The 12766-nt window shown below is 45.4% G+C and overlaps 2 protein-coding genes across 4 annotated transcripts in view; both read left to right on the forward strand.

Moving 5' to 3' along the window:
* Nucleotides 1-199: 199 nt before the first annotated feature.
* On the forward strand, nt 200-10731 carry selenos (selenoprotein S). Of its 3 annotated transcripts, none has more exons than XM_061704347.1 (7): nt 200-447; nt 2650-2778; nt 4050-4156; nt 4243-4332; nt 5563-5638; nt 7243-7347; nt 10025-10731. In XM_061704347.1, exons 1-6 carry the CDS (start codon nt 348-350, stop codon nt 7317-7319), a joined length of 579 nt encoding a protein of 192 aa, XP_061560331.1. In that variant the 5' UTR covers nt 200-347; the 3' UTR covers nt 7320-7347; nt 10025-10731. The 3 variants fall into 3 exon arrangements, with proteins under 3 accessions (XP_061560331.1, XP_061560339.1, XP_061560322.1); XM_061704355.1 differs by having other exon boundaries at nt 7243-7330; XM_061704338.1 differs by having other exon boundaries at nt 7243-10731.
* A 631-nt stretch (nt 10732-11362) lies between these two features.
* chsy1 (chondroitin sulfate synthase 1) overlaps nt 11363-12766 on the forward strand; it is a 31202-nt gene continuing 29798 nt past the window's right edge. The window contains exon 1 of the mRNA XM_061704424.1: nt 11363-12101. Coding sequence (XP_061560408.1) covers nt 11815-12101 — 287 coding nt within the window. The 5' untranslated portion in view covers nt 11363-11814. The remainder of the gene's footprint in view (nt 12102-12766) is intronic.

The raw sequence follows: 12766 nt of genomic DNA on the forward strand, positions 1-12766 counted from the left end.
TCTTTTGCAAGCATCTCTTCATGTCTTTTGGTCATGATTAATGTATGTGCACATTGGCCATAAATAATAAAAAAACAACAACAACAACTAAGCTTTCTTGATTCGGGTAGTATTTGCAGTGCTGACGTGATGCAATGTGGTGTAGGAGCGCAGTTTTCCTGTAGATGGCAGTAAGTCAATTTCCACGCGAATCCCAGGAAGCTGCCCGACGGACGAAGAAGAAAGGCTCGTCAAGCTTGTGGGGACTTGCTGAGTCAACGAGCTCCTTATTCCAAACATTCATTCCGCAAATTAATATTCCCACAATAATTTCGTCGCTCGACTCGTGGCGTGAAATTTGCGGTCAAATGGACGAAGTGGAGATTACGGACGTGGACGAAAACGGCGACTTGCTGGAAGTGGAGGAGGAGAAGCAGCACGACCTGCTGTCGTCATTTAGCCTGATGGGTAACAATCACATTTAACAACCCTTTAGAAAAAACAGCTAATAATAACAACATGTAAATTACCAATCTGCATGTGACGAACAATTTATGTTTCTGCTTTTGCGCTGTTGTCTGTTGTGTGACGAGAGCTAAGACGTTAGCATGTTAGCAGCTCAGTTAGCATGTTAGCTCGCGACGAAGTGACTTCCTCCCTCAATCTTTATTGACCAACGCGTCAAACTTAACAGGACACCTTTTTTTTGCGCTCTAGCCACCAAGGCGACGCAACTGCTTCCAACCTTTCTAGATGAAAACGAGCCCCGTGTACACTCAACATAAAACGACATGCAGGGTCTTTAGTAAATCATAATCTTTGAGAAGGTTCTGTGTAAGATTAGGTTTTTTTTGTCGACCTCGAAAATGTAAAACAAACTCCTTAGCACCCCACCACAACCACGCTCGTCTCACCTTTGCCATGAATTAGAAATAACATGAAAATGTATGAAATAACATCCGATGTGTCATCATGGATGTCTATGGCTACAAGTATGCAGAGTAGTATGCCATTTTTTAAAATTTCCATCCCCTTAAAAAACAGGACATTATTTCAAATTGACAGTGTAATATATAATTGGCCCGACAGAAATGTGACAACGAACTCAAGGCAAAAAAAATTGGCAGCATGTTGCAATGGAATTGTAGGTTAGCTGTTTAAGAAGTTGATTGCAAGAGGGAAGATGATAGATGATAAACACTAATAATGCATTTTGTTTACAAAATAGCCTTTGAAACTTGTACAGCATGTTATATTTTTAAATGCGATTGTTGTGGATTGTTTTGATTCTCATGCAGCGACCCGACTGCGACTATTCCGCCACTGCCAAGTGGCCCGCTACTAGCGGCTAGGCTAGTATGTATTAGCCACTAGACAGAGACACTTAAAGGTCAGATGACAAAGCTGTTATGGGGTCAGTTAAAATTCATATTTGCATTGTTTGTTATTTCACACATCCACGTAACATCCAGCAAGTTTTCAACCATAGTTGAGCCCTCCCTGAGCATACCCGTAGCTCAAAGCCCAAGGATGTGGTTACTCTATCCACCACAAGGGCTCCCAGAAGTGAAGTTGCAATTGACAAACACAGCGCGCGACACACAATACGCAATGGCGAGCAACGTGGAGGTGAGGAGGATTTCGACGTACAGGAGCACCCGACCGAACTCGGCATCGGCACGCTGCACGTTTGCCGATCAGGCTGACGACGACGAGCGGCCAAGTAGCAGCTGTGCAACGGGGAAAGAGCGTGGCCATTGGCTCGATGTGAAGCGATGTCAAAAGCATGTCTTTTTGTACAGTCATGGCTAGAAATATTTTTTAGCACGACTATACGTATTATGCATTCATATATGTTTCAGTGACACGGCACGAGCTTTTACATACTATGCAGTATTCCTATATATTGAGTATGGAATGCTTGCTAGGCACACATAGCTGACCACGGTTCTTCCCCTGTCGATTGACTTTCCCTATCCACTGGTCACGTATTCATTTTACACTTGGAAAGCCCCCAAAAAGCCTCTTACCACTGCCTGAACCATTTTTACAACCAAATGCAAGACAATAAACCATCGTGACATTGTTTAATCATACGACAACAAATATACAAGGACGGGAACAACAGCATGGAACAATGGCACACAACGCCGAATGAACAGGCTGTTTGGCTCGTGTGACGTCGCAGCGACCAAAAGAGCCGAAGATCGGAAGGCGCTAGATGTGAAAATCAGAAGGCGCATTCTGAATCATATTTATCGATTTAACTGCTGTATATCTACTATAGAATCACTTCGAAACGGCAGATATGGTTTGTATCTAGGGATTCTAGAGTTATCAAGAAACATTTTAAAATCTTTGTTCTCTGACCATTAAGGGAAAGTTAATGTTAATTACGTTCACTAACCCGCCAGCTCGAGGGCGGGACTTATTTCTTAATTTTCAGAGAAAAGTCAGAGCCCGTTTGGCAGAAGCATAGAAAATGATTGAATACAGATGATCTTGTGAATCTGTATGCGTTTAAAAGTTTGATTCTTATCTCTGTCAGGCTCGTTGTTTTGCGCTGTGGTTGTATTTCAAGCAACTCTATAAATAAAGTTGAGTTAAGTTATAGGCAAAATGCGGCCGAGTGTCTGATGGAGTTTTTCCCTTGGCTTTACTCCGTTTCAGCCGGAGAGCTTTTGTCCGCGTACGGCTGCTACCTGCTGCTGGCGCTCGCGGCGGGCTACGCGCTGCTTCTCTACCTGGGCAAGAGGAGGACCGGGTCCGAACGCGGCGCCTCGCCCGCCGCGTTGCAAGGTAGGCGCAGAACGAAAGCCACGCTTCTGCGGCTGGGCTAGTAGCTTATCACCACCACCACGGTGGGACTGTGAAGTGAATGACTACTGCTTGCAGGTGTCAAGTGAAAAGCGCGATCAAAGTGCTATGCGTTATTGCTATAAAGGTTAATTACCGTCGAGCTCGCTCAGAAATAACACAAGTACAATCGATGGCACTTGAAAGTTAGCGCCGGCCACCTCGAAAGGCTCGAACATCATGGAAACTGCTATTTTCTGGGCAGCGTTCCACAGCGTCCCCTCATCGGTGAAAATCGGCAATATAGTCAGACCACAGTGGAACCTCGATTTAATGGACTTCGGATTTAACCGACAGAAAATAGTGTCTGGTTGAAACTCAAAATCACCCCTTTCCTGCACCAGTCAGGTAAGTTTGGATAAACACCAAAACATTTGAAAGCTTTTTTTTTTAATATTGATTTACAATAATTATGTGCCATACTCGGTGTGTTTTTAGCCCATGAAAAATGTACGAAAACAATCCTTTTGTCCTGTAATGGTATTTTTAACCCACAAAAAAGTGCTTCAGTTTAACGGGCAGCGGCTCCCCCGATGAGTCTGTTAAATCCAGGTTCCAGTGTATAGTTATAGTCAAAAGTTTTACCCCTCCCACGTCTTCAACACGAACTTTTTGAAACGCGTTTGAAACTCCTCAAACCCATTTAAACTTACTTTAAGACATTTAAGTTGTTTTTTAACACCTGTTGTCGCTGTCTTGCTGTCAACAAATACGATATTAACTAGGCTTAACACGATCAGGATTTTTGGGACCAATCAGCGAGTTTAAAAAAAACCTAACCGATCACCGATCCGATCACAAGATGGAGGAATGTGTCTATTTAAATGAGCTATTAATTTACTGTATATACCTGTGTACTTAAAATTGATATTTACAATCAATAATGTATCTTTGTTCCTCTATTTATGCCAGTGAGGCAAAGTGACAGACAGAACAAATGAATGGTCTTCTATTAGATGGCAGGAAGTAAATAGTCATTAATGGATCCACTATTTGTGACATTTTTGTTTGTTGGTGTGCCGTGAGATTATTCAATTGTAAAATAGGTTCCTTGGCTCCATAAAGGTCGGAAATGACTGCTCTAGTCAGATCGTGTATTCTAATCAGTCTCATATTAACACAATCGCTGCCACTGACGGCTTTAGAAGTCAAATATCCATGTTAACCGGGAAACTGGCAGTGAATGAGTTAAGAATGATGATGATGATGCGAAGATGCCGAGGCGGTGGTGAGGAGGCAGGAGGCCATGGAAGCGTCTCGAAGGAAGATGCAGCAAGAGCAGGACGACAAGGCGGCCATCTTCAGGGAGAAGCAGAAGCAGGTGACGCACGCGCGCTCGCACTTACGACGTATTCCTGCTCGGCCGCACGTCTGACCTTTGAACTGCCGTGCGCGCTTGTGTGTTAGCAAGAGGAGGAGAAGAGGCGTCAGAAGATTGAGGAGTGGGACAGCATGCAGCTGGGGAAGAGTTTCAAAGGAGCTTCCAGACGATTGCAGGTCAGTAGCTTCAAATAGAATTTTTTTTTGGTGGGGGGGGGGGGGGGTTCTATATATTCTGTCATTTATTTCAGAAAGTCAAACATATCGAGTCATTACGCATTGACTGAAATATTTCAAGGATTGTTTCTTGGGATGTTGTTGATGATTTGAAAACCCCCAAATTCAGTGTCTCCGAAAATGAGAATATTGTGAAATATCGGAAACTCGCAGCCCAATCAGCTAATGAACTCTAAAGACAAGTTGTTTGTTGTTTTGGTCCTCGTTCATGTCCTACTCAGTTGTTGAGATTCTCCCGGTACGCCTTTGGTTCCGCTCTGGCCAATAGGAGACCGGTATCTAAGGGCGGTGGATCTTGCAGGTGCCGATATTTTGGGGATATTTGTTGTCGCCCTAGTGCCTACTAGATGCGTTGAAGTGCAAATTCTTGCAGAAGGATCGAGTGCGTAGAAAACAACATTCAGACGTTTGCAAGCTTCACATTTACATTTCAAACAGCCTTTTCATCAGCTGTAAGCCATAATCATCCAAATGATAAGAAATACAAGTTTGAAATCTAGCTCTGGGTACTCAATCTATATCAAATGACAATTTCACTTTCTGAAATGTCTGACAAGGATATACTCATTTTTGGAGATGCTTGAGTTTTTGGTTCTTTTTGCGGGCATCTTCTAGATCGTTTGACTTATGATGTATGATTTTGACGCCTCCACGTTCAGTCTGAGATTTTGAAAAAGTTTGACTCATAGTTACACTTTTGAACGCATAAAAGAACATTGACTTTTTAACGCTTTCATCTTGATCGTTTTGATGGAACACTTATCTGAGTTGTCATATGAAGCAGTATTGTCTAAAATTGGCCCATTTGTCATTAGGTCAACATGGTATGGTATGATTTAATTTAATTGACATTTCATGTTTTGTCATCATTTTAGTGTGTGTTTTGTTTGTTTAAAGAACAAACTTGGTTGATTCCAAAGTAATGATCTATGGTTTGAATCCATCTTTTTGGGAGGAAAGGTCCAAGAGTTGTGTTGATGCGTTCATTCAAAAATAAGAAAAGTCATCCAAATGACATCAAAAGTAACCTTCTTTTATTACTTTGATTAAAATGGTAACACAACCATTTTAACAAGGAATATCAAGTGTAACTGTAAAAAGTACATTTTCAAAGTCATCTTGCCAAAGCTGCTAGTGACGCGATGTCGCCGTGTTTTGAAACGTCTGCAGAGCAGTGACGAAGACGCCGGCACGTCCGGCGGCCCCGGCAGAGCCAAGAGCGACAAGAAGCCGCTACGCACCTCTGGTAACGCGAGCCGTGACGGCAAATGGGAGCAATGCAACACTAACTTCCTGTCACATGATACAACTGACACATGCTGGCGCTGCGCACGCACGCGCATACGTTGCACTGACTCAAATGACTCGAGTCGACGCAAGTTGCCATTTTTATGACTTGACTTACAAGAGACTCAACTTGACTTTGACTTGAACTACATGACTTGACAAGTGATCTGGTTTAGAGTTGGAAATCTGTATTGTAATTGAGACAGTCTGCTTTTTTTGTTTGTAAGTAAGAGAGGTTTCGGGGGGCCATTCGCGCCAACCTGGCAACCCGGTCTTGCGTTGTTGCGCACTTTGCCACTGACGTAGCCACCCGCAGGAACGCCGACGGAAGGCGCTCCAAAGATGATACAATTTGGCTTCAAGAATTTCATGTTGTCGATGAAGTCTGCAAAAAGACGCAACCTGCGTGCTTTGCAACTCGCGCATGAAAGACACGACGACGACGACCACGAACTTCAGCCGTCACGACGAAACTCACGTCGACGGTAAAGTGACAATTTTAGCCAGTTGGTCAAACATGAAGTGTTATAGTTTCACAGTCAAAAATAAAAACGATGTGATCGCGAACGGTTTAGTAGAGCTAAGTAACGTAACTCGGGGTGGGACGCTTTATGTTAAGGGTCTTAACTTCATTTTGCTTCACATGCACGCAAAAGTCTCACTTTTTTCTCTCTCTCTCTCTCTCATCTTACTCGAGAGCAGAAAGTAGCGCCTAAAATAGAATGCCAAGCGCTGAATGCAGAAGTGAAGCGGCGTTGCTAGTGTTGTGGAGATGGACAACAACCAAAAAGTTACAGAGAGGTTTGCGGCCGTGGCGAAAGAGTGCGCGAGAAGATGCCGAGTGCGTTCTGGGTCTGCTGTCTGGGATCACTTTGCGTCACGATCGCGGCGATAAAAATGGCGTCGACAGTAAGTACAGTACCAATTGTGAGGCGCTACGTGCGAATATCATTTTCATACTACTGAACGTGACGACCATCAAAATGTCACCTGTCGATAAAGCTTTCTGCACTGTTTCTAAACTTGAGACCAGCGCATATGAAACGTGACCTTGAGTCTATTGACGACTGTCAGTTGTCAATCGAGTCGGCGCTTGGAAAGAAGTGAACAAACCCGACTGAGTGTTTGAATTGAAGTGGCCACACAAAACATTTTCTCACTACTCCAATATATGTATCACGATTGTATGACTTGACTCGACTTGCTTGAAATTTAGTGCCGACTTGTTTTTTTTCCCCGTCCCGCAGTAACTTGAGACTTGCACGTATGTGACTTCCTCCCACCTCTGTTAACGTGATACATTTCATCTTTATCTTTCTAGTTGTTGTTTATTTGAATGTCATTGTCTTCTATTGTAATGTGTTGACGTGTAAAAAAATCAATATATATTTTTGCCAATTTGAGAAGGCCAAATATGGACCAATGAAGTTGGACCCCCATGTCAATGTTTCGTGTATTCGAAGTGGCAAATCATTTTCGCCCGAACCAGATTGACGAGTTAGTCGAAGAGGGACGCCGGCCTGTCTGCGCTTAAATCAAGATGACGTTGTTGTTGTGTTTCAGGGTACGCCCCGCTGAGCGGCGACGGCGGCTCATGCTCGTGGCGCCCCGGAAGGCGGGGCCCGTCTTCGGGCGGATGATCTTAAAGCAGGTCCCGGACCTCGTCGTGTGAGCGCATGCGCTGGCTGACGCGAGCTCACGGGTGCCTGGACTGCACGCTACGCTAGGCTAGGCTAGGCTAGGCTAGGCTAGACTACACTACAGTGAAGCCCCTTTCACGGTGCGGGACGACGACTTCTAATTGTAATGACGAACGGATGGAGGGAACGGAGTCAGAGCTCCATCTAGTGGACAGACGACACAAGTACGTCTTTCTGCGCGACTCCAACACTGAACGGCATTTACTGTTTCATGAAAGATTAAGACTATACAATATGCACAGCCCTTAATGATGGTGGCTCACAGGAATGCATTTCAGAGTCGAACGCTAAAGACAAAAGTGCAGAATGATCAAAACGGAAACTGGTTCATACGACTTTGGGGAGGTGCATGCATTTCTGTCCATGTGTTGCCATTCAAACTCTGCCGCTACTACTGCATCAATGATCCCAACTACTCATGAACGCAATTCCACTCTTGTCCTTACGGTGGACATGTGCAATAGTTCACACACTTTGAGATATTGATATCTGAGAAATGGCATTTACAACCCCAATTCCAATGAAGTTGGGATGTTGTGTTAAACATAAAAACAGAATACAATGATTTGCAAATCATGTTCAACCTATATGTCATTGAATACGCTACAAAAACAAGATATTTAATGTTCGAACTGATAAACTTTGTTTTTAGCAAATAATCATTAAGTTAGAATTCTATGGCTGCCACACGTTCCAAAAAAGTTGGCACAGGGTCATGTTCACCAGTGTGTTACTTCACCTTTTCTTTGAACGACGTTTGGGAACTGAGGACACTAATTGTTGAATCTTTGTCGTTGGAATTTTTTGCCATTCTCGCTCGATGTACAGCTTCAGCCGTTCAACAGTCCGGGGTCTCCGTTGTCGTCTTTTACGCTTCCTAATGCGCCGCACGTTTTCAATGGGAGACAGGTCTGGACTGCAGGCAGACCAGTCTAGGACCCGCACTCTTGTACTGCGAAGCCAGGCTGTTGTAACACGTGCAAAATGTGGTTTGGCATCGTCTTGCTGAAATAAGCAGGGGCGTTCGTGAAAAAGACGTCGCTTGGATGGCAGCGTATGTTTCTCCAAAACCTGTACGTAGCTTTCAGCGTGAACGGCGCCTTCACAGACGTGTAAGTTACCCATGCCATTGGCACTAACACGGCCCCGTACCATCACAGACGCTGGCTTTTGAACTTTGCGTCCGTAACAGTCCGGATGGTTCTTTTCCTCTTTGGCCCGGAGGAGGACACGACGTCCACAATTTCCAAACACAATTTGAAATGCGGACTCGTCGGACCACAGAACACGTTTCCGCTTTGCGTCGGTCCGTCTTAGAGGAGCTCGGGCCCAGCGAAGCCGGCGGCGTTTCTGGGTGTTGTCGATAAACGGCTTTGGCTTTGCATAGTCGAGTTTCAAGTGGCACTTCCGGATGTAGCGCGCAACTGTCGTTACTGACATTGGTTTTCTGAAGTGCTCCTGAGCCCACGCGGTGATATCCTTTACTCATCGATGTCGGTTTTTGATGCAGCGCCGCCTGAGGGATCGGCGGTCACGGGCGTTCAGTGTCGGTTTTCGGCCTCGCCGCTTCCGTGCAGTGATTTGTCCAGATTCTCTGAACCTTTTGATGACGATATGGACCGTAGATGATGAAATCCCTCAATCGCTTGCAATTGTACGTTGTGGAACATTGTCCTTAAACTGTTGGACTATTTTCTCACGTACTTGTTGTGAATGACTGAGCAATTCAGGGAAACTCCTTTTCTACCCAATCGTGGGACCCGCCTGTTCCCAATGAGCCCGTTCACCTGCGGGATGTTCCAAACACGTGTTTGATGAACATTCCTCAACTTTCTCAATCTTTTTTGGAACGTGTTGCAGCCATCGAATTCAAACTTCATGATGATTTGCTCAAAACAACCAAGTTGATCAGTTGGAACATGAACTATCTGGTCTTTGTCGTGTATTCAATGAAATATAGGTCGAACATGATTTGCAAATCATTGCATTCTGTTTTTAGTTGTTTACCACAACGTCCCAACTTCCTTGGAATCGGGGTTGTATTTTACTGTCTGCTATTGTGTGAATGCAAAATGGCTGCCTCGTCACAGAAGAGTCTGAAAAAGGACCGATTATAGTGGTTGCACGCCAAGTTGCATTTGTGCTCGTTTTCACGGGAAAGGCAAATAGGAGAACATTTGACTTCGACTTGAAGTTTGTTGCAAAACATCCCTACAAAACGAGAGAATTTCACTATTTGGATGGAATTGTTGTCAAGTTTGAAACAAGCGCTACTTGGACGCACTCGGAGGAGCAAGACCTCCAAGCCGAGCGTCCGACGATCCTGGCAGGTGCCACGTGGACCTTCTCTTTCAGTGCTGCCAGGCCACCTTGTGGCACCACGTGGTACTACACCGAAGGCAGGCAACTGGAAAGCGTGGCGTGTCTTCAGACTTTAAAAACACACGCACGCAGAAAACTGTCGCTCGCAATAGAAAAATCATCGTGGGGGTTCACTGTAGCGTATGTTAGCGTTAGCATGTAGCGTCCAGGCGCTCCTGTGAGTTCGGGATGACGTCACGCTCGGAAATGGTCGCCGACCAGCGAGTGCGACTGATGAACGCCAGCTCAGTCTCTCTTTTTTTTTTTTATTGTTTTTGTTACAGTCAGACATTTACCATCTTTTCATCACATCTCACACTTCAAAGGAGACGCGATGAGATGTTTTCCCCCATAATTTCTACGGCGCTCTTTGTTCAAAATCCCCGAGGAGGAAGAACAAGAATTCTAGCCATCTTTTTGCGGACTATTGCAGCTCTGCTTACCTTTCGACTTTGACACGATCAGCGTCAAACTGGTTCTTTTGCTCCGGAACTCTGAGAAGCCGAGCAGCGGAGTCCTCGGTGAAGGGGCGTGGTCATGTTTATTGGGAGCTAGTGACGCCACAACGGGACGGGAATTGCGAAGGCCTCGCCCACGGACTCGGTTTCCAGACTTGGGTGTTTCGTTTCACGTTCGAGACGCGCTACTGTTGGGGTGTAAACACATGAAAAAGCCCCCTTTTCTTAATATGTTGTCATTTGTTCTTGTATGTTGCGAATAACAGCAAATCATGGAATATTTGCGTGTTACTATTGAAACAATGTCATGAGATGTTTGCTTTCTTTCTACCCCTTTTCAAACGGCTTTTACTTTTTTCCCCCCCCATTTAGTTTTGTGGAATTTTGTATTTGGTCTTCGGAATTCAGAACTTCATTTCATCTAAACAAACGTTTCCTCTTCTCTCCATCGTTAAGCAATAAACGAACGATGCCAACTTTGGATTTCTTCCCCCCAAGTTAGTTCTAAATAAAGGACGTTGACTAAAATGGAATTGTCTGAAATGTGTCATGATATGAAACGAATGGACTTAACGCAGTTCAACGCGTTTGCTTCATCAAATCCAACTTGACTTGTTGAGTGTTTAATGAGCAACCAGAAGAGCAATTGGAAGTCGTGGAGAAAAATGTATGCTTCTAAGATGGCCGTTTTCTCCTCCAAATATGATTCTATTCTTAAATCCAACTTCATTCTGGAAAACAAATGACATTCTCTTGACTTTTTCTCGAAGAACTGTGCAAATAAAAAAAAATCTGATTTTCATTGGCGAAAAGGTACATCTTTATAATATTCGAGCTTTGTGATTGCACTAATTTGTAAGAGCCCAAATAGTTTTCAAGTGTCATGTCAAAATAAGTCATACTCGTGCCTAACTTCAAACTAGTATTGTGATTTGTAATTATTTGTCTAGTGTTGGAAGCAGCGATAGATAACCAACCACCGGCCGCGGGCCATTTGGAAACCGGCATCGGACGATTTTTTCTGGGGACTCGGTCGCCACCCTGGCCAGTGACCGATTACCTTCCGATCGGGAAGGTCCGTCAGCAGCCCTCAGCCCCCCCCCCCCCGTCGACAAACGGTTGCCGGTCCGCGGCGGGGAAAAAAAGGTTGGGGACCCGCTACTGCTCGCCTGCGTGCAGTAGAAGCAAAGGGAGGTGTGCTTTTTCCCACCCCCCATGCGACCGGAACGCCTCTCCGGCGCCGAGTGAGCGCCTACGGAAGGCTGCGAGGCTCAAATGAGCTCGACTCGCGTCTTCCTCCAACACTGACGTTCGTGTTTCACCAAGGCGAGAGAACGAGCCGACGCTCCCGTGACGCCAAAACAGCGACTGGCTGCGGCCAGCCCAGCCCAGCCCAGCCCAGCCCAGCCCAGCCCAGCCGAGCCGTCGACGCCGGGCAAACTTGTGCCAGACAGACAGACAGACAGGCGGGTCGGTTCGGTTCGGGGCTGCTGCGTGGGCACAAGAAGAAGAAGAAGAACTAGGAAGCGTCTGTGTACAATTGACTTGGACTGGAAATTGGTTTTGCTTTGGTTTTGTTCGCTAGTTCTTAATTTTCATGTTCTTTGACGGGAGGGATGGCAGGTCGGAGCCGGAGAGCTTGGTTCAGCGTCCTGTTGGGTCTGGTGCTCGGCTTCACGCTGGCCTCCAGACTCATCCTGCCCAAGGCCGCCGTGCTCACCAAAGCCAACTCGGGCGGCTGTGGCCTCAACGAGCGCCGAGGAGACGGCGCCCTACGGCCGCCTCAGGACAGCGGCTCGCCGGTCACGGAGACGGAGACCGCGGCGCGCTCCGGTAACTTCCTGTTCGTCGGGGTCATGACCGCGCAGAAGTACCTCAACAGCCGCGCCGTGGCCGCGCACAGGTACGTACGTACGTGCGCGCGCGCCGATCATCTCATTAGCACTCAGCTAACCAGGCCGCAAAATGTGCTCCAATTGCACGTTTGTAGCACTAAAGTCATGTTTGCTGACTCAAGTCGATTGGAAGTAGGGAGGCAACTCACCGTTATTCTAATAGTGGAGTATCTGTCGATTACTTTTGCCACGAATCGGCTAACAATAAAACAATTGGCGTCAAAAGCAGGACATTATTTCCAATTGACGGCGCAGAAAATGCACAAAGTGTTTCAGTTTCTGGTTTGTTGGCAAACAATGTTGATCATTGTGTTCCAAAGGCAAAGCAGATGTTTGCAAGTGTCTTATTTTGAAGAGAGAAAAAAACCCCAAAGATAATTCGTCTGCTTTCATGGGCGGTTACCAAAATAGTACTGTTGAGAGGCTACAATTCCTTGGATTTGGATAATTTGAAGTTAAGCGAGGTCTCTCATTAAAATAGTTGTCGATGAATTGTTGCACCTCCTAAATGAGTTACAGATTGGAAGGCAACCGACTCGGGAGGTATGTGTGTGTGTTCTTGTTGTCATTGGATCATTTTGGGAAAATAATCTCCAGTGTGACTCGAATTTATCCAGTCACGGATTTGGTCAATTTAAAAAAAAAAAAAAAAAAAAAAAAAAAAAAGAATGAC

The sequence above is a fragment of the Phycodurus eques genome, chromosome 2, assembly GCF_024500275.1.
Source record: "Phycodurus eques isolate BA_2022a chromosome 2, UOR_Pequ_1.1, whole genome shotgun sequence".
Classification (NCBI taxonomy): domain Eukaryota; kingdom Metazoa; phylum Chordata; class Actinopteri; order Syngnathiformes; family Syngnathidae; genus Phycodurus; species Phycodurus eques.